Source organism: Camponotus floridanus, unplaced genomic scaffold (assembly GCF_003227725.1).
Source record: "Camponotus floridanus strain SB8 unplaced genomic scaffold, Cflo_v7.5 scaffold40, whole genome shotgun sequence".
Lineage (NCBI taxonomy): Eukaryota > Metazoa > Arthropoda > Insecta > Hymenoptera > Formicidae > Camponotus > Camponotus floridanus.
Genome location: NW_020229548.1, coordinates 1,288,196 through 1,311,014, shown reverse-complemented (window position 1 = coordinate 1,311,014; position 22,819 = coordinate 1,288,196). Strand labels below are relative to the sequence as shown.

At 29.9% G+C, this 22,819-nt stretch overlaps 2 protein-coding genes across 4 annotated transcripts in view; one reads left to right on the top strand and one right to left on the bottom strand.

Annotated features, from left to right (window-relative positions):
- Positions 1–1,502: 1,502 nt before the first annotated feature.
- On the bottom strand, positions 1,503–4,502 carry LOC105253466 (peptidyl-prolyl cis-trans isomerase). Its single transcript, XM_011261527.2, has 3 exons — positions 4,141–4,502; positions 2,548–2,901; positions 1,503–2,413 (listed from the first exon to the last, which is right to left on the bottom strand). Exons 1-3 carry the CDS (start codon positions 4,342–4,344, stop codon positions 2,342–2,344), a joined length of 630 nt encoding a protein of 209 aa, XP_011259829.1. The 5' UTR covers positions 4,345–4,502; the 3' UTR covers positions 1,503–2,341.
- A 4,765-nt stretch (positions 4,503–9,267) lies between these two features.
- Positions 9,268–22,819, top strand: part of LOC105258637 (transducin beta-like protein 2) — a 36,015-nt gene continuing 22,463 nt past the window's right edge. Inside the window, exons 1-3 of one of the 3 annotated variants that reach the window (XM_011261525.3) lie at positions 9,268–10,210; positions 16,380–16,625; positions 21,034–22,455. In XM_011261525.3, coding sequence (XP_011259827.1) covers positions 10,054–10,210; positions 16,380–16,625; positions 21,034–22,193 — 1,563 coding nt within the window. In that variant the 5' untranslated portion in view covers positions 9,268–10,053 and the 3' untranslated portion in view covers positions 22,194–22,455. Of the gene's footprint in view, positions 10,211–16,379; positions 16,626–19,246; positions 19,652–21,033; positions 22,456–22,819 lie in introns of those variants that run through there. The other 2 variants (XM_025411567.1, XM_011261526.3) reach the window with 2 other exon arrangements.

Here is a 22,819-nt window from a genome sequence, read left to right as displayed (position 1 = left end):
TGAAAATAGCTAAATAAATTAATAGTATATTAAATATAATTTTCTGTAATATTTCTTACATGTATGTTGAAATTTTTTTTAAACAACGTCTTTTAATTGATCTTGTCTCGCCTGTTACGGTGTGATTAGAATGTAATTAGACTGACAATAGATGTGATCTATATCTTCTATGCTGCTTCTCTCTCTCTCATTAAGAGAAATTTCTCTCAGCGTTAAAACAGCTTTTTCGATTTGTATTACATGAATAGTTTTAAAACATAATAAATGTGAATTTTATGTGTCATTTTAGATAACTGCAATCGAAGAAATTTAGAAATCGAGAAAATTGGAGACTTACGGTTATATGATTCATTCGAATAAAACGGTGTGTAACTTATAGATTACGCGTTACTTACACACCTATCTACACGTACTTATCTACACGTCTCTTTGATATATCATTATAAAGATTCCAAAAATAATCGTTGTTGAAAATTTTGAAATCTATATGAGAATATTATAATTTACTTTTTAGAAATATGTGATGTATAAATAGAATGACAATATTTAAGAGTTGAAATAATTAAGACCTATACAAAAAGAAAATTTATAATTTTTCTTTACTACATACAATTTATCTAATGAGAAGAAAAATAAAAGAGCGTAAATAAACGCGAAACAAAGGCGGTAGTACAAATATAAAACAAATGAATGAACAAATTATGTGTTATTGATCTTATTGGATTGAATGCTAACGAATAATTTCTGACAAGTATAATAAATTTGTTTCTTCTTTGAATACTCTATAATCTTCTGAATTAATCTTTAATTTTTTAAATCAATTATTAACAAAATTGAGTTTTAGAATATTCAGAAAGTAAGTATTGTGAGTAAACATTTTCTGCATACACATATCAAAAAAAATTATACCTCAATCCAGTAAGAGAGAAAACATTGATTCTTTGTTCATTACGATTAAATTTTCAAATCAATCAATTCTAAGTAGAATATAAATACAAACGTAAAAAGTACAATAATGAAAAAAATTATATATCAGTTGATAAATGATTCTTGTTATAATTCTTATTATAAAGAAAATGAAATCCATTTGCATATTGTTTTCGACTAATGCAGCTCGCCTCCATGTTAATAAGATTATAGAAAAATGTCGTATATAATCGCAAAATTGTAAATAGTATTGGTATTGTATGTTCTATCAATGTTCCCGCGCATATTGGTAAAACATAAATATAAAAAAATGAAATATACGTTGACTATAAATGTTGCAAAAAATGTGAATTATTTGTAATTGATTTTTTAACCTAAATACAATCTATAAATATTATTGTGTAATATGTAAGAACAGTAATAAGACAGAAAAAAATTAAATGCTATATGTTGCCAATATCATTCGTTAAAAAAAAATTATATCGAGAACAAAAGATATTTTATATTGATTTGGTTTATTTAAGGATCTTAATGGTCTTTATACAAGATTATCACGCAAATAATGTATAATCCAGTTTTTCTTTCTAAAAACAATTTTATTTTTAAGAAATCGGAACTATTCAGACTGTTGCAACTACATTTTTTAATTTGTTGGTGTTGTATTACAGTAAGATGATATCGTTTTCTCAGGCATTGCCTGCATTACGATAAACAAATAGGATTATCTGTTTTATAATTTGATAGAGGAATGGTATACATTTATAAAAAACATATAATGAGAATTCTAATTGTGATATATCTATATGTATTATATATGTATGCAAAGTCAAAGAATGATATAACGCTAAGGAGAAATACATTGGTTAACACTGGAATCAATACATCAATTATTGATTTCAAAATTTGAAATGTCTATTCTATTATTGAAGATTTTCATATTCTTAACACTCACTAAAATATAAGATGGTATGGAAACATTTGAGCTCATTGCTTATGTGCTTTTGCTAAATCACTCAAAGATATTAAGCGAGTGTACTTGTGGAAGAATATGGATTTTGCAAAAATCACTGCATAACAAATCTTTTGTAAAAATACATAGGTTATATTAATCATATCAACAAGCATAGAAAAGATCTCGAAATTGGTAGATGCTTCATCAAAAAAATCAGCAAATAGTTTTTCTATCCTCTAGTAGAAATTAAAATAAGCTTGTTTAAATTAATACAAAAAAAAACAATGCAGGCAATTTCATTTGTTTCTACATTAAACAAGCTTTCAATCTGTGCTCGATCGAAGAAATTAGTATCGATGAGAGAATTGTGATCATTGAAAATGGATAAAGTAGGGCAATAAAGAGAGTAAATATGTATGCAACAGCTAAATAAAAATGCCTTCGTTATAGTATCTAGTTGATTTACAATTCTCCACTGTCCGCTATTATGATCTTTTTGGAGGTCTTGCCACTTTGAGAACCCATGGCCTCCAACTGAAACAAAATTATTGTACATTTTGCAATAATTGCTCAATTATCATAATTTTCTATGATAAAAATCATTCTTTAAGAAGAAAATAACTCTTGCCAAAAATATGCAATATAGTTAGAGATATACAAAATCATACCTTTCTAACAACATCCATTCCTTCAATAACTTTTCCAAACACAACATGTTTTCCGTCAAGCCAACTAGTCTTGGCACTAGTGATAAAGAACTGACTGCCATTAGTGTTGGGTCCAGCATTCGCCATAGAAAGTATACCAGGCTCGGTATGAGTAAGCTTAAAGTTTTCATCTTCGAATCTGGCACCGTAGATGGATTTACCACCAGTACCATTATGGTTGGTGAAATCGCCACCTTGGCACATAAAATTTGGAATCACCCTGTGGAAACTGCTACCCTTGTAGCCAAAACCTTTTTCTCCGGTGCAGAGAGCGCGAAAGTTCTCTGCCGTCTTAGGAACAATATCCTTCCTCAACTGAAAAATTTCAATTTAATGATAATTATAATTAAAATCTCTATTTGTTTATTCTTTGTATATTAACAATAAAAAAATGTCACTAGTTAATACACATTTAAATTGCAGTATTATGTATTATATTAATGAAGCAGCATGAAAAGCATTTAATTTTTAAGTGCCTAAAATTGTCTAAAATTCATTAAAAAAATATTACCCATAAAAAAAATTTAGATTTAAAAGATGAGGAATAAATATAAAGATTTTTTTTTTATTTAGAATATAAAAGAAAGCTTGGGGGTTACCTATCCAGCTATTATACATTTGTTAACGAGTTATTCTTATACTTCATTTTACACGAAATTACAATATTTGTAACGAGAGTCTAAGATGAAATAAAATAAAATAAATAAAATAAAATTCATTATGATTATATTATATATAAAGATTACTACATATTCAAGCTCACGCCATCTGTGTTTAAAACTTTAAACTAATTTTTCATATGCTCTTCATGTCTTTGAATTATGCAAAATACAAAATAAAATTTACATATCTTACAAAGTGCAAAGTGTTAGTTATAATCATGTTAATCAATACATTATTTTTACTCGACAGCATATTTCTCTCGATAAACAGAAATAATAAATTTTTTAACGAAAATTTATACAAAATATAGATTAGCTCATTTTCATGTACAATTTTTAATAAAAGATAAGCGATAAGCACGCTTCGTTTTATCGGCCATTTATCTGAAATTCAACAATTTTTCTCGACGATATTATTTTTCTTACACGCTATCTTTGCAGGCGAACGACTAATCTGATTTTCCTATTGAAATTTCGACGCAAATTTTCCTTTAAGGGACGCAATTCGCGTTTCCCCTCGCCACGATTGTCGGGAAAAGTTTTCAGATAATCGCACGCGTTATTCTGCGAATGGAAAATTTTGCAACGGCCGAGCGTGCACACGTTCACGCAATCATGACGCATCGCTAACAAACGCGCAGTCGATCGCTCGCGGCTCCGCGTAATTTCGCGAGATGACAAACGCCGATCGCGTTTGTCGCTCGTTCGAACCACCGTCGAATGACGACGATCGGATCGCGCGAGACGAAAGCCTGGTTAAATCAATTTGCGAGCCGGCACGGCTCGGAAAAATCAAGATGGCCAGGCATGGCCGGAGCGAAGGAGCGCGGTGTCGGGTGAGAGAGACGTCGGCCGATGTTTCCGTTGCTCGCGAGCGCCTATTCCGACTCACCTCCATCACGATGCGACCCACGGGCTTGTCGTCCGCGGTCATGTCGAAGAAAACGCGTGGCAGTGCCATGTCCTTAGCTGCTGCAGCGAAGCTTCGTAGGAGCGTGTCGAAGGACGGTCGTCTCGGCCGGGCGGTGGCTCCGAAATGGCTCGAGTGCCTGAAGGTCGAATCAATTGACAGCCGGCAAATCGATCTCAACGCCATTCTACGCTCCTGGAAATCCGCCGGAAATCGATCCCGCGCGATCGCGATCCACGTCCTTTTCAACGCGACGCCGATTTCAGCGGCTTTTTCCGGCCTTTTCGCCGGTTATTTCGTCAAAATATTATGTAATGAAAGAAAGTTTCCTACCGTACGAGCTAGCTTTCGTCGAATGGCAATATGGTATCGCGACCACGGCCAATCGACAGCCATATTTTCCAGCTGGTCTCCGCGACCAATCCGTTTTCTCTTCACGAGTTCTCCCTATCGCTCCCTAGTTGTCGGTAGTAAAAATCTCTAGCCGCTCAGAAATAATTTTCCAACTTGATTCGTCAATTTTCTACGCAATTCGGAATATTCAAATAATATAATTCAAATAATGAAATATAATTCAAATATAAATATAATTCAAATAATGAAAAATCTAAACAAATTCGTGTAATCAACAAATACATTTCTAACTTGATTCGTCAATTTTGTATGTAATTCGGAAATAATAAAAAAATCTAAACAAATTCGTGTAATCAACAAATACATTTTTAACTTCATTCGTCAATTTTGTATGTAATTCGGAAATAATAAAAAATCTAAACAAATTCGTGTAATCAATAAATACATTTCTAACTTGATTCGTCAATTTTGTATGTAATTCGGAAATAATAAAAAATCTAAACAAATTCGTGTAAATCAATAAATACATTTTTAACTTGATTCGTCAATTTTGTATGTAATTCGAAAATAATAAAAAATCTAAACAAATTCGTGTAATCAACAAATAATCTCATTAAATTTAGAATAATCGGTTTGATTGAAATTAGAAAATGCATCGAAATTCATTGAACCAATCAAGCGGTCGAGTTAAAGTCTATAACTACAGAGATCCTGAGAGCGGTCATGTCCCTGATTTAGATGGAATCCGTAATTTTGAAGCGCCTCTATGTCCACAAAACGTGGACATTGAACTACAAAGTCATGCCCATGAAACTTCTCAAAGGGTAACATGATGACATTATTCTAGATAGGAAATATTGATACGTAATATACAATTTTATCATCACATTATGCCACTATAATATTCTTTTTCTTATTCCTCGTGTATCATATGCTTTTATTTTTTATTAAAATGTCAATGCATATAATAAAATATTTCTCCATATTGTTATTGTGTCAATAATTAATATTAATATCGTGAAATGTGTGATTTTTAAAGGAATATTATTTCTTTGAATATGTTTTCCCAGGTAGAACATGAAACTCATAATGACGTCATGATTTTATTTATCACTTAAAAGTTACCTAAATAAAAATGATTAAAAAATGAGTTAAAGATGACAAAAAGAATCATAAATTTTTAAGTTCAATAATCGCATTATATAATTTTAAAAAGATTATGTTGCTTAAATATAATTAAAATATACATGAATAATTAAATAAACAAGTAATTGCGTAATATATATATATAAAAAATGATATTATTATGATTGATTCTTAAGATTTCATACGCGAAGCATATATATTCTCCAACAGAGTTCGCTAGAATTGTTTAATATCAAAAATAAGTCAGCAAAACATTGTCGAAAGTACATCAAATGAGATCATTATGATTTTTCTAAAATGACTTTTAGGTGACGTCATAATGATGTCATTGATGAGTTTCATATCGTTATTGTGTCAATAATTAATATTAATGTCATGAAATGTGTTTTTTTAAAGGAATATTATTTCTTTGAATATGCTTTATTGATTCTAATAAGTAATGAATTTTTTTATATCACTGTTGCAAAGTATTTGAAATAGATATATTGCAACAGATGTTTTTCTTTGAGTCTTTCTCTTTCTCTCTCTTTCATATTTAAATTATTAACATTACATATATTGTAATCAACATCAAAATATTATGCCATTCTTGATTTGTTAAAAAAAATGCATTGAAAAGCAACAAGTGTTTTTATAAAAAATTCAGCTGATAAAAAGCGATAAACATTAATGATAGTGTAATGACAACTCATTGTGTTAACTCAAATGACAACTCATATTGTATTAACTCAAATGTATCAACTCAAAACTCTGTATCAAGTCAAACTTGTTTATAAATACAAGCGTAAAATACTTTTACATCATAATAAGCGATCCTATCAAAATATCCACAATGTCTTATCACAATTCCACTCGGTATATCGGTTGAAATTGCACACGTTTTTACGAATAATGATATGATGAAGAATTTAAGGTCAGACTAACGATTAGCAAAGAAATCGAATATAAATTCGACGACTTGGCTTTCAATAATTTGACGCTCGATATGAGAAATTCGCAGAATTGATTGCTGAATTATTAATTGATCGATTCTGAGATGAATAATATATGTGAAATAAATAAACTTATTAATTCTAATATCCTGTACATGTTGCATGGATGCATACGTCTATTTTAATTGAGTAAAATCATTTTATTTTTGTAGTCAATCATGATACGCGGTATCCGGGGACGAGTGTGAAGAAGACGTCAAGAGGGCGTAAAGACGTTTGAAATAGAGAAAAGTAAAAAGAGTAACGGGGCAAGTAACGGATTGAATTTAATACATCCTGCCACGTGTTGCTGTTTCGAGAAATCACTTTACGATGACTGATCCCGCGCCCAGCGAATTTAAACCGGATGTCTTCTATTAAGAGCAATTATTTTAAATCAGATCTCTTTACTGATCAAAGTCTTGGAAGATTTATGAGTTCTGTACAGACGTTTTTCGAATTTTTAATTTTTAAAGTCGTTGTTTATATCTTCACACGACGACAAAACTTATCAAACTTGCCATTCTATAATTGGGAATTAAATTCTTTCTTTAAGTATGTTTATCCCGATGGAAAACTTTCCGATTTGTGAATTTCAATCATTTTATTTCTAATTCTACATCTAATTTTTTTTTGCAAAAATAAATGTATAAAAATTGGCGAATAGGCAAAGCCTTGTTCTCAGTATATTACACCGGAAAAGACAATTACACTTCCGCGAAAAGTCTTCCTTAGTCGATATCACTATAATAGGATTTCGTCGATAATAATCGTTACGTTAAAACAACAAAAGATAATGGGTGTTGTTATTTCCAATTGTCAATTTATTATTAATTGACGTAGCATGATTAATTATTTTCATCTAGTAAATTGAAAAACCCGATGTTTCTCGAATCGACAATGCGCATTCGAACAAAGATCTACTTCCTTTTCAACTAAAGTCACATAAGCGATTCTAATTTTTCTCTATTATAAAGAATTTATTATTGAATAAATGCAAAGAATTTCTGCTGGAATGGAATAAATGAATATATTGTCAATGCAACCTATTATGTAACCAACTGTTATTACGCTCGTTACGTAAACTATTGACAATATAAAGTAAGCTGATTAATTATCATGAACAAATGTTCAAATCAGCATCATAAAATGAATTATATATAATAGAATAAAAAAACATCACGATTAAAATTTGATTCTTAAATAAGGATTCTCGTGAAAGAAACGATTTTTAGAAAAATTAGCAATTTTATAAATACCTATCTGATTGTGGAAAAAAGTATTCATGTGATCAAGACAATAAAATCGATAACATTTCAAACATATTTCATAAATATTTGAAATTCTTCCGGGAATTTGCTGAGACTCTAGTCTCTCTCTTTATATCAAATTCAATGCACTTATAAATAAGTATAAATCATTTTTATCACAATATTAAGTTGATATTTCTTTATCGATAATACTTTATCGATAATATCCTTAATAAATCGATCAACGAATTTATAAATAAATAAATATAAATAATTTTTATCACAATATTGGCTTGACATTTCTTTATCGATAATAATATCCTTAATAAATGTGGAGACGACGATTCGACGCGACATATGTCTCTATCCGAGAATATCGATCATCGGGCGATGATCGCGATTCGTGACGCTCTGACGGGGATGACGCGTGGGGGAGATGACGCATCGGCTCGATCCCACGGGGAAGCGTGCGAGACGGTATAATACCGGTACATAATTACCCGCGAATCGCAAACACGCGTCACGCCGAGAAGGAGCGTCACGTCGCGCGAAATACAGATCGCGGGCTATTTCGAGTTGCACGTGACGGACTCGAGCACCGAGTTCCCGAGATCGCTTGCGCCATTGAATTTGTGAAACGTCAAAATTCGGCGACGTCAAATTTCGGGTCGATCTTATCTTATCTCGCGAGAGTAGCGGTACTATTGTCTTGTGAAACCGAAGGGCGAATGAACCGATCGTTTTCTTGCGTCAACGCGAGGAACAGTAATTCCTCTTCTCTGGATGTGCGTATGTCGGATGATCGAAAATCGGAGGAAGATGCGATCGCGCGCATTCTTAAGGATGTTTTGTATGTACATTCCCAGCAAAAAGTAGCTGAAAATCAATATTGACGAATATATCCACTTTGGTGTATTTTGAGTAAGAAATTGTGTGGAATATTACAATTTGATCAGAGATGAATTTTTTAATATTTATCGTTGAATTATATTTCATAATAATAATAAATATTTATTACATTTGAATTTTGTTAATCGAATTGATTAACTTTTGGCAAAGAATTTCGCCTTGTGACAGATACATGGCTAACTTCATTGAATTATATTAAAATCTTTTTAACCAGTTAGTACTTGTATAATATTATTTGACCAAATATTTCCTCTGTATCTAAACTTTTGCAAATTTTAAACAAATTCTGAATATTATTTTCAGTGTTTTTGTCATTTGAATCGACGTGATTATACGTTTCCTATAAGAACACATGTGAATTCGGTGCAAATTAAAATCCTTATAACTTGTGAATCGATTTAAAAATTGTACCGAAGATTCTAAACATACGTAAGGACATTCTGTACGATTTTCATTAAATTCTCAATATTTCGAAAATACAAAACATCCTTATGTAAATCTTCGATCGAGTAAATTTTACCGGTAAAAATATGCATGTATTGTTCCGAGCGAGGTCTTATCGATGAGAGCTTGAATTTATCACGTGAGAACAAAGTATCGCGCGCGCGCGCGCTTTCGAAGGCGCATAAGTATTTATTATCAGACGCGTTGCGAAATTTGCAATTTTATAAACAAAGGAAAAGGAGCAAGAATAGCCGATTATTAGCGTTATTAGCGATCCGTTGGCGAAGGTTGTCGACGAACGGGTTGAATTTTCGCGGGAGAGTCGCATCTATCTCCGTCACGTGTTCCATGACTCGAGCGAGTCCGACTCTACACACTTGGCATCCAGTGCTTCTCGCGATCGGGAATAAATACAAACACAGACCAATGGGAGACCCATTGGTATCTACGGCAAACCTGTAGATAACTTTCGTGTCGGTGAAAAAAATTCACGCAACAACGCCCCGAAATTTCCCCGAGATTGAAATGAGACAAGGATCTCCTCGGGCATCGAATGCACCGCGTTTGAATGAAGAAATTAGACTATAACCTATATTCGCGGATTGGAAGGAGGAGGAAAGCGAGTGCAAGCGACACGAACAGACCTACACGCACACATACGTACACACGTATGATGACTTCTCGTTATCGCGAATCGTGACACCGCGTGGCTCCACGGTGCTTTTTCCCCGCTGTTTTTCCGTTTTTCCCGGGCGATCGTGTGCGCGCGCGTTTGTGTGTATATCACGTGTGCAAGCTACTCGGACAGGTAACACGCGAATATGGAAGCCACGCCGGTCTCGACAAGCATGCTGGACAACGTGAGCCCGCCCATGCTGCTGTTTCTTACGACGTTGATCGCCGGCGGAATCGTCCTCCTGATACGCTATGTCGTCAACCGGCGATCGCGGTCCAGCCTGGAGCAGGACTCGTCGAAAAGTAAGCGTCTCCAGTCATCATTTCTCGTGGAACTGCACTCTAATTGCACGCATACGCATAGGTACATTCGTGTTGCTTGCGACCCTCCGAAAATCAGAAACTGCATTCTAAACGAGATAATTACATATTCGTTGAGGAGATAAGAGATCTGAGTGCAGAGATGCAAGTGAGACGAACGTACCTTCTGTCATGCCTCTCTATTGATTTCCTTCTGCAAAATAAAATTGTTATTATTGAATGTCCCTCCATATGACGCTTGCCCGCGTGCACTTTGTGAGTCGAGTGTCACACACACTCTTGTATGATTTCTTTTCTTTTTTTTTTTTAATAATAGAAATATGAAAATTATTATAATTTCGATAGAATTCTTTCGATTTTCCAATGATTCTCGATATCGAGAAGAACGTATTTCGCGCTAAACTTTGACCTTAAATGTCAAACATCTTTTCGAAGAACGTACGCCGGATTGTTTTGAAACATTTGTATCATTTTATCGAAATTATCCCGTTTTACTTCTGAATTTTACATGATATGACAAATATTTCGAATCATTTTAATTGACGACTCAAAATAATTAAAACTTTCTTTTGTTCTGATTTATTTAATAAATAAGTTTCGAAATAATTGTAACGCCAAGTGATGTGCCTTTTTCTGATTTATAAAAAAAAATTTTGTTCTAATTTATTTAATAAATAAGTCCCGAAGTAATTGGAACGCCAAGTGATGTGCCTTTTTCTGATTTATAAAAAAATATCGTGTAGAGATTTATGATTCATCTCGCAAGTAAATATATATCTCTGTTAATTTTGATTGCTCGGAAGAAAGAGGATTAATGTTTCTTCAGAGTCAGGAGAAACACATGCATTTTCATATTTAAAATCTTGAAATCTGTCAAAAACCGTCACTTGTCGATGCACACGTGATGTATAAAATGCATGCGCAGCGGACTGCACTTAGGAATTCGTTCACATTGCATGCGCGTAGTATTTTAAAGTTCTGAAAGGCTCAGTAATTGATAGAGAATTAATACTACGAATTATTATTATTATTTAATAACGTAAGTAAAATATCTAATAATAGTAAAAATAGCAATAATAATATTAATAATAATATTAATAATATTAATAGTAATAATAGTAATAATAATATTAATTAATAATAGTAATTAAAGTATCTAATTATAGTAATTAAAACAGATAAAGCTACTACAAGTAGTACAGATAATACTACAATTTGTCATTTAATACAAATAATATTAATAATTTCTAGATAAGAGCTCCTAACATTAATTATTACTATTATAATTACTACTTACTACTATGCTATTGAAAATTTATACGACAGTCTTTAATGTGCATCATTGAATACTGATGCATCCAACGAAATTTGCTCGATTCTGTTATTTTTTTTTTGTGTGAAGGTAGATGTGGGTGAATTTCATTTATCCATGTTCCGATTGCACAGAACTCAATAATCGAGGTAATGAAAAAACGATCGCTCTGAGTACAATTGGACTGCGGGAAAATAGGAATTGATTAAATAGGACAGGAATATTTTGGATGGATCTTTCCGATGGAAGTATGTCAATTTATTTTTGCAAGCAACCTTTACAATCTAATCTTTTAATCTTACACATAAGTTTATAACAACTAGGTACTTGCTAATAAATTTTTGGTTTAAACATTTCATGTTTCCGATAGAAAAATTAGGCGTTTTTCTTCCGATATATTTTTCGATTGTTTGTTAATCCACAAAAGTGGCACATCTAGATTATTTGCATCTGATTGTTTCATTTATTGTATTATTAAAATATATTTTCAAATAATAATAATATTAATAATAATAAATAATTATATATAATAATTATATATAATAATAATAATTATAAATAATATTTTGTATTATTTTAATATAGTAATATATAATATTTTTAATATTATAATTATATTATATATATTATTTTATCTACATATGATTTAAATTAATAATAATCAAAATAGTACTTATCACTTTTGAAAACTGACATTCTTGAATTATTTTTTTTTTTTCATATTTTAACTGTAAAAGACTACAAAAGCTATTTTTCCCATTACTTTTATTTGAAATCAAACAATATATATGATATATATAATATGATGCTGACTTTTTTATCATATTTCTCTATATTTGTTATTATGTAATATTTAAAAAGTTTTTGTCTAAAAGCTAATTTTCTTAGAGATATAAATTATTTAAAATAATTTCTAATTATAATTTTTTTATTCAAAATCTTAAGAGAAAATGATTAAATATGAATGATTCAAATATACTGGATTAGATCATTATAAAATACGATGCTATATAAGAATTAAGTCGGGGTTGAAAAAATGCGCATCAAATATCAAATCAACAATGAACACATCTTTGTAAAAGAAAAAGATGGATTTCATATTATATGTTTTTCGATATAGTTTTTGCTCTGATACAGTGCCGTTTTCGCGAAGCGATGAGATATCCTTTTCTCTCATTAAAGACGAACAAATATCCTATCTACGGCGAATCTATTATATAGTTTGCGCTTAAAAAATATGATTTGTGCGGTATTTAAACATGAAAAAGAATTCTGTAACTAATTATATATTTTTCATACATTTTACATTATTTTTATTTTTTTATTTTTTTTTAAAAAAGAAAAATATTGATTTTCTTACCATCTTATGAGACAATCCGCATTAATTTTTCAATGATTTTCAATGAATTATTCGTCTAAAAAAATATAGCGATATTTTATATGAATATAAAAATGAAGCAAGAAAACAGAAAAGAGATTTATGTAAGTTTTAGAAGGCATGACTTTCTAATTGACGATTGCACACATGCAAATTACGATGCAAAATATGTTTACGTCATACAATGTATTTGTTCATTTCTTTCATTTAACAATTTTAATTTTCATGGAATGCATTTAGGAGAAATTTTCATTTACTTCTATTCGCAACTATTCGATCTTTTATTCTAAAGTTTTACAATTGAAAGTTACATTTAAAATTATAACCTTTCACATTCCCCTCGTAGAAAGTAGTGATATCATTTTATCGCAATTTTATCAATCGTCAAAAATTTATAATTTACATATGATTTTCGTTGTCTGTTTTATGAATGTAAATAACAAAAATTTTACAATAATTCTGAGGGGAAGAAAATACAAAAACTCTATTGAAGCATAGAAATTGTCGATTTCATCAGATGAATCCACATGTGACACTGACAACATCTTTAAGAGATAAAAACAAAAGATTCCTGTTTTAGAATAAATAAAGCTGCTTTCGTAATAAATTTAAAAAAATTGTATTGTTATTGTAATTAATCACGCATATTGTGAATTGTACAGATTATATCTAGCCTCTATCTACTAAAAACTAGAAATCTATTGCTAAAATAAATGTTGCCATGGAAATATTAATCATTTTTTATCGGAATTTGTAAAGAATACAATTCCATTTTTCATAACTGATAAATGAAAAGTTTTTTAAAAAATATTTTTAATTTGAGGCCTTTGCTATGACAAATAAAATTCTAAAGCTAATCCATCAAGGGATGACGAAGACATACATTAAGATAGCTAATGTTTCATGTGCATATATATTTATATTTAATGACAGTGCCAAGTGAAACGCTCAGAACCGATAAGTTAACGGAAAAGTTGGTAAATAGGTGGAATGCGCAAGTGGGTATATTCGCGTTATTAGAACTTTGGAATGCAGCCTTTTTCTTTATTTTGCTAAGAATCCTCTTTGTCTAACTGACGGTTATAATTTTGGTGATAATGCTTTATGATGACGCAATTATTATATGTATAATATTTGTTTGGTTGTTTCCCATGGCTGTATGTCATACATTGTACAAAATTATCAGAATCACAAGAGTTATCTTGTATTACGAATTTCAAATTGTTTCGAAAGTTAGCATCTATCTGGACAAATCTACGTAATTATATAATGTTATTGTAGAAAAATTAATCACCTTTCTAATATGGTTTTAAATTAAATACATAAACATATATATAACATACCACAATATTCTTAAATTATGTAAATTATATTATAGATGCAATAAATGCGAAGTATTAAAATTAAAAAAAGAAGTATGTGCGCGTTTTTTTAAATTATAGAAATTAAATTATGCTATAATTTAATTACGAGAAAAATTGGATTAATTATAGACATAAAAGAGCAACATTCAAAAGAAATAATTTTTTTTCTTAATGATTCTGATTAATATAAAATAATAAAAGACACTATTTTCTGAATCCTTTCACAAATGAATTTTTTTAATGATTTCAGCTTCAATTTACATCAGAATCATTAAGGAAAAAATCCTTTCGTTCAGATTTTAATAACTCTGATTTAAAAAAAAAATAAAACAAACAAATTATTTTTTGAATCATTTCCTTCATGACTTTTGTTATCAGCTTAACGTGACTTTTAGTGTTACTAACAATGTTTTTGCCGATCAGTTTTTTTTTCTTTCTCTTTATAATATTCTCTTTCTAAAATGTTGTATAATATTCTCTTTCTAAAATGATTTGCTATGTTAGCATTGATTGAGTTAATTAAATTAATCGGATTTTGATTGAAGTGGTCCTTAAACTTCAAATATCCTTCTCTCTCTCCTTATCTTAGTGCGAGTACATTAAAATCAGATAATTACAATACATATCAATTTACCTAACAATTAATAGGAAATGATGTGATTTGTTGAGTTTCTCTTTAGGCGTAATGATACATGTAATGCGTGATAGAAACAATCGTTAAGAGACGCATATTTCGAGGAAAGCAATAAAATATTTTCAGAACGTAATATTATTTTAAATATCTCATTTTTTATATCTAAATTTAGAATTGGTTTCTGTATTAATGAATATTATCTTCTGGGAAAAAAGATTTCTTTTAGAAAAAAATAATTTGCTGATTTTTAACACTAATTTTTCAATTGCAGATATTTTCTTAATTATGAGATACTTCTCATCTCACGCGTTTTCCTGTTATTTAAGTAGTTTAATGCCTTCTTGAATTTTTATATGAAAGGCGATGTTTTTATAACGTTAATAAAATGCGTGGTAAAACTTAAATTGCATCAATATTTATCATCGCGCAATTAAGAGATAATACTGCTTATACGCGTATTTACACGCGAAATATTATGCATTACACAAATTTGATAAATGTAATGATATGATGAAAATATCAACATAGTTGCATATTTACTCACGATTGATGCAAGCAAACTGTGTAGCCTAATAATATTTATTACGTGAATACTTTGATTTTTGCATTCATAGTCCCGATCGCATATACGGAGTGTTTTTGAATTGACGGCACAATTGAAGTAAATAAAATAGGAGTAAATTGAAGTAGATAAGATAGGAGTAAATTTTAATAAAAAAATTACAGTAAATTATAAAATTACAAATTATGATGAAATTATTATGAAATTATTATGAAATAAAATTAAAAATGTGAAATAAATATTTTTATACGTAATTGTATTTATAAGAAAATTGGAGAATAATAATTTTGTTTTTTTCGTTTGTTGTTTGTGATGTGTTTGTATTATTTAATTGATTTTTTAAACTGATTCCATAATACTGTGTTATGTGTCATCGAAGTTTGACAATGTAGCTACCTATATATGTATAATCAACATATGCATATAAAAATATAATATTTTATTAAAAAAATATAAATGACTAATATTTTTCATATATGATTTTCTCATCATATAAGATTATTTTAGTTTAGATTAATTTAGATGATTTGAGGCATTTTAAATTTATTACAAAAAATCCTTTTATCCTTTTTTTATGTTATTTATATATTTATTATTAATACAGAGTAGTGTTTTAGTATTATTCTTATTCGGAACTTTTATTTTATTTATTTATTTTTTTATTTTATTGTATTTTATTATATATTACAACAATGTAAGTACACAAGTCGCAAAAAAATTATTATCTTTATAAATTATTTCTTCCCTACCTTTACTATAAAAAGGTCAAAGTATTGAAGTGTTCAAGTCTTTAGTAATAGAAATGTCTATCATATTAGTAATAGAAATGTTTATCGAAATATCTATCATATTTCTTCATGTGTAAAGTATTTATTTTTAAAATTTATGTTTATTGTTTCAGATCCGGTTCAATCAACGTGGATACCAACAGCACCACCATTGAATTATATACCGATAGCGCAAGAACCACCAATATATTCTAATACGTTTCACGATGGGAAACGTACAGTCCTCAAACGAAAAAGTAGACAGGTCAATCCAGCTCCTGCTCATCCCTGGTTTTGTGGTACGTTTAGAGGACATACTAACTTTATCAGCGACATGAGCTTCTCCAGCAATGGCAAATACGTTGCAAGCAGTGCCGAAGGTATGTAATTTTTTTATGTGCATGTGCTCATGTTATGTTGCATGTAGAATATAGCGGCATAGTATCGCCTCTAACTTTCCTTCTTTCTTTTATTGGCGGATTTTTTCTTTTGATAGTCACACATTTTCTTCATATCGTAAATTTTTCGTGGTATAAATCCAGTATCAACGAAAAATTAAATTCACGCATATATCATAGATACTTGTATTTAAAATTAAATTTTCCTAGGAAAGAACATTAAACTAACTCTAAAGAGATCCAGTAAAAGATACATCGTTTTTTAAAATTAAAGTCAATTAATATTTCATCGTCCCATTGTCTTTTAAAAATTTATAATATATATTTCATCTATAAAAATTAATAATTGTAAATTTGGACAATAAAAAAATTTTTATGTATAATTATAAATTTTTGAGTTAGATACCATGCCGCTAAATATTATAGAAATATAATATGGATTAATGCGGAGATAATCTAACCGAATCAAAAGATCAGTTAATATACTTAAAAAGATCAATAGTTATCATTAAGTAAAAAAATATTCTGTCATAAACCGATCTCACGTTAATACATTAGAGGAAAGCAATATAATCAAGGAATGCGTTATAGTTGACCCTGACGTGGGTGTGAGTAAGTGCGTTATTAAGATAAACAAAAATTCGATTTTCTTTTTCGTTTTTCCACGTTTTTTTTTGGAATTCATATATAGATATAGATAAAAAATATACATATATAAAAAACATGTCAATCATGATGCGTAATGCATTGTCTGGTTTATAATCACGTAACATTTTTTGTTATTTTTCATGCTTTCTAAATATTCTAAAATTTTATTCTCTTATAAGCATACAAGACAAAGATTTTTAAAAATTAAAATTTATTTATTTGTATGGGTAATATAAAAGTTAATCTGCGATTATGCAAAACTAGAAAATATATAATCTAAAATATATATATATATATATATATATATATATATATATGTATGTATATTGCTCATTTTTTACTTATTTTTTTACTTTCATTATTCTGCAAATAAAAGCGATGATGCGATAGCACTGTAAAAGTATCGTGGTAAAAAATTATGTCGAATAAATTAATTGATTTGAAATAACCAATTTCAGACGATAGACATAATACGATGTGAAAAAAATATAACTAAGAGAAAAAAATTATATCCCGAACCAGATTAACATAAAAATTTTTAATTCTGTTACATTTTTACTATTACATTTTTTAAACTAAAATTAATATAAAATTTAGAAGCTTTTATATCTCCAAAGTTATGTTAAGATATTTTCGTGTTATATATATATATTAGTTATTTGTATAATTTTTGTTAGTATATCCATTGGATAAAGATAAAACCGAAATTTATCATTAGTTTTTTCAACTTATTATGGTCATTCCCATAAAAGGAGTGCTTCAAAATAATCATTCATAGCATGACTTTATTATTGCCAGATTTTTTTTTAATAAAGTATATAAATTGAAAGATAAATGACCTTTTTGAAGAATTCGTTTAGCTTGAGTAAATTGTTTTATTGTGGTTTCTTTTTCTCAAAAATTTTTCTGTATAAATAACATACATTACGCAGGACAATTTCGAGATTTGTTCAGAATCACAAAAGTGACTTTTCCGGCAGTGTCTATAGGCTAAAGATAAATAACTCCCTTAAATATTTTCAGTATGTAAATTAGGCAAGTTCTTTTTTCTTTTCTCTTTTTTTGTTTATTTTACTTTTTACATCCACATATTAAAACATTCCAATAAATAACCACTCCAGTGAATAAATAATTGATTAATAACAATGCGAGTGTTATACATAAAAAGGAAATTTATATTAAACTTGAAACAGTGGTTTAAAACATATTTATATATTTTTAAAGATATATAATATATGTTTAATATCAAACATATAAAACATAGTATATGATAACATTGTTTCATATAATGATACGATATGATCAGATTATTAGAGCATTATCGATATCGCCTTATCACATTTCGTTAATTCAACAAACGACTTTTTTTTATATGCTTTACTTTCTTTGTTTGTCTGGCTTTTTCTCCCTTATTTCGTCGTTGTTGTATGCATTGCTTTTGTGATATCGATTCATTTCGATCAATCATTTAATCATTTTTTCTTATTAATGCGGTATCTTTATATATCTTCTATATACTATATATTATTTAGAGACGCAGTTGGCTTAAAATAAATTATTGAAATATTTCTATGTCGATGAAATTTTCGGTGTATCTGAACATTATTTCCAGCATCCGTATCGCAATCTTTATCTTTTACTGACGCATGTAACTGAATCTGATCTCGAATTTATGAGGCAGTAATTAAAGTTGTCTCTAAGAGAAATAAATATGCGAATCATAATTTTTAAAAAATTTTGCAAGAAAGTCAAGTGTAAGTACAAAATACCGAAAGCAAAAATGATTGAATAAATACATTCTAAAATAAAATTATATATTTTTTAAGATTATACTGCAAGTAAAATGAAATAAAGTTGCATTTAGAGCCATATATATAAATAATTAATTCGAAATCGATTGATGAATGTATGTTTTACTGAAATATAAATAAGCGCAGCTGTCATTCGAGCAAATACTCCTAAAAAAATGACATCTTCTCGAATTTCGTGAATCATGCGAATCGTCATTCTTTTACGGAAGCCGACGAATAAGTAAATCCGCAGTCCGCAAATCCCGAGTCCCTGGTTAATGTCCCCCTTCGGAAATATCGCGGCACATCACATAAACATTTGTATAAGATAACGCGAGTGCAGATAAAAACAACGCGCTGCCATGAAATGCCGTCTTGTCGAAATTATTCGCGTATAATTAACGCCGTGAAAACAACAGTCTCCTGGATGTTCTCTCACCGTCATGATCTGCGTTAATAGCCTCCGTTGCTACGAATCGAGTAATACGAAATCAGGAACATTGCTACTGCGCGATGCGTTCAATGAGAGATGGACGAAGTCCATTGTTTCACCCTGCTGGGATATATCATGTAGGTGACTTCTTTTTCTCTATTTTCATGTGTGAAAGTAAATATATTCTTGTTTCGAGATAATTTTATTTTCTTACCGTTAAGTTGATAATTTAATAAAAGAATCAGGTATCTGGTATCAGGTATCTGGTTTCAATAAAATAAATAAAATAAGTATCTAAAATATCTTGTTTCTTTCGTTTAACATCATAATAATTTCTTGACTTTACTTTCTTCTTGCAAGCCTCTTTAAAGAAGTGAAGGTATTTAAAGATATTCGTCAAGCCCCTTTAATGAAGTCTATTTACACAAATAGATTATATACTTACAGATAATAATTCAAATACTTAGGGAAAAAAACATGCTGATTTCTTGAATGTCTTTTGTGTGAACGCTTCTCTTATAATTTTCTACAATTTTCTCACATCTATTTTATATCTTATTATTTACGTTTTCTTTCTTTAAGCCGGAAACCATTTAGAAAAAATATTCTGAATATGCTTCCTGAAATGGAAATCTTGACGAAATATGCTTTTATGAATACACTTTTAACATTCTTTTAAAATTCTTTAGAATATGCGTTGTATATAATACGTGTTGTTTTAAAATTTTTTTATTATTCTCTCTCTCTCTCTTTCTCTCTTTCATATTTATTTATCTTTTTATTTTTCCTCGTATTTCACTTCCGTTTATTTGTTGACTAAAGCGAGATGTGATCAGTTTTCGAAAAAGAATCTCGATAAGCTTTTATTGTTTTTCAAACAATCGTGTATTAAAATCTTTTATTGCATGCACTCGATGAGTGATAAGTGAAATCGTGTCAACGTTTACCGTATAAATTGATTGTACAAACCGAAAAAAATGGCCGTTTTTGGATCAAGAACACAGCCATCCGCGTGATATTATTTACCCACCTCTCCGGAATTCCCTCTTATGAAATATAATAAAATTATCCTCTGCTTCTGTGTCGCGATTTTAACGACTACAAAAGTATGATAATAATGTGCCTCGCGTAAACTTTCATAAAAAAGTTATTAGCGTATGAATGAATTTCTTCGCGATTTTTTTGTCTCTCACCTCGTCTCGAAAAAATTAAAGATATAAAGATGGCTTATCGATTTTAATTTTTCGAAATTTCAATTTCACGCGAGAATTCTTTCATATTGGACTATCAAAATATATATAAATAAACTTTTAATCCTCCTCCCATTTAGTTATATATAAGCCGAATATAAAAAATCTAGTCCTTTTCGTTAGTTAAATGATATAACAATAAAAGAAATGAAAGAAAGAAGGACGGAAAGAAGGCCGGATTTGCATGCACGTGTAGTGTGCGAACATCTTTAGCAAAAAATCCAATATACAATAAACTTACTACATTTGTTTTTCCTTGTGATATAAAGATTGGAGCTCGCAACTGGATAAGGAGAACGTGCGGGAAATTATATCTCTGTATACCAACGATTATTGGTATGATGCACTCGAAAAACATATATTGTCGTCGGATGACTTAGCGAAACGCGGATTTCCAGTGGAAAGGCCTGATCATCCAGGTTGTGCAATGATAGACTATACACCATATCCGACTGATAGTAACAATTCTACATTCTGCTTTATAAATATTAACATACTAAATGATAAGAGTAAAGAGGAAAAGAAGAAAGATCGAGACAGCACTAATTGCAATAGTAGTTCCGAACATGAGCAAGAAAATTTGACGAGGGAGAAAAAGATTAAGGATAAGATGAAAAAATCGGACGATAATGATTCAGACAGCGCGGAGAAGTGCGATTCATTGTCGCAGCAGCGGAAGAGAGAATGTGCGAGATGCCATAAGCTATTTTGCATCGATAGCACAGGGAAATGTTTGTATAAACAGCGTTGCATCTATCATTGGGGCAAATTATTCGACGGAAGGACCAACGGCCAGATGGATCGTAAATATTGGACATGCTGTAAAGGCTTGGAATTTTCGACCGGTTGCGAGACAGGAGTACACGTGTCGGTCGGCTTGTCACCCGGACTCAACGGACCTTTGAAGGGCTATGTCCGTACATTGCCTCTTAACCGTTTTAATAATAAATATAGAATCTGTGCTTTAGATTGCGAGATGTGTTACACAGAATATGGTTTCGAGCTTACTAGAGTCACTGTTATCAGTCTGGAGGGCAAAGTAATATGCAATGATTTCGTTAAACCAAATAGCCAAATATTAGATTACAACACTAGATTCAGCGGTATCACGGAAGAGCATATGAAGCAGAAAAGCACCCTGACTCTCGGACAAGTTCAAAGAAAATTGTTAACCTTGATCAGCGCCGAGACAATCGTGATCGGTCATAATTTGGCGAGTGATTTTAGAGCACTACATATAATTCATAAAAAAGTTGTCGATACGACAGTTCTTATTCCTGATCCTAGAGGATTCCCCTATACTTTAGGATTAAAGGCTTTGGCGCGGAGATTGCTCCAACGAAACATACAAGAGAATACGCATGATTCCCGCGAGGATGCCCAGGCCGCTTTGGATCTGGCGCTGCATTATATAAGTACGAATAAGTAAAAATCGCGTCGACAACTAAAAAATCTGTGTAAAGAAAAAGAATCTCCGTTAATCTTGCGTTTTAAAATCCTTAACCTTTAATTTTATCTTTCTAACATAATCATATTTGACTGTAAAGAGTTTCTGATCAATTTTTAATCATCGTTAGAAAGATAAAGTTATCGGAATATTATTGAAATTCTGCTTTTGGTATTTTTATATTCACGCATGTACAGTTCATATTGTATAAGAGTTCATTACTAATATTTTATATTTTGTACAAGACGAATCACGAATTTTATATTTATAAAAATTAATGTTTATACAATATTGTATATATTTATGTAGGTTATATATATATTATATATATATATATTAATATATATATTTGTGATCGCGGCTAGTTTTATAGGACTTTTATAACTAAATAATATTGTAAAATATATTTTTCTATCCTCGCATATATCGATGTACATATTTATATATCCCTAAGTTTTTTAATTATAGTAATAATATAAGCAAAGTTATCCGATTATTCCTTTAACAATGAGCAAAATTACATGAAACTGGTTAAAAATTTTTTTTAAACAATGAAATCATGCAAAAGTTTGCGAATCTCTATTTTAAATAAAGTTTTTATTAACAAC

Bases quoted from the DNA above. Each gene is read 5' to 3' on its own strand.
- LOC105253466 (XM_011261527.2), bottom strand. From the start codon at position 4,344: ATGGCGTTGAGATCGATTTGCCGGCTGTCAATTGATTCGACCTTCAGG. The intron at 2,902-4,140 runs GTGAGTCGGAAT...GAAATTTTTCAG, and splicing joins TGGGTCGCATCGTGATGGAG to TTGAGGAAGGATATTGTTCC. The intron at 2,414-2,547 runs GTATGATTTTGT...ATTTTGTTTCAG, and splicing joins GAATGGATGTTGTTAGAAAG to TTGGAGGCCATGGGTTCTCA.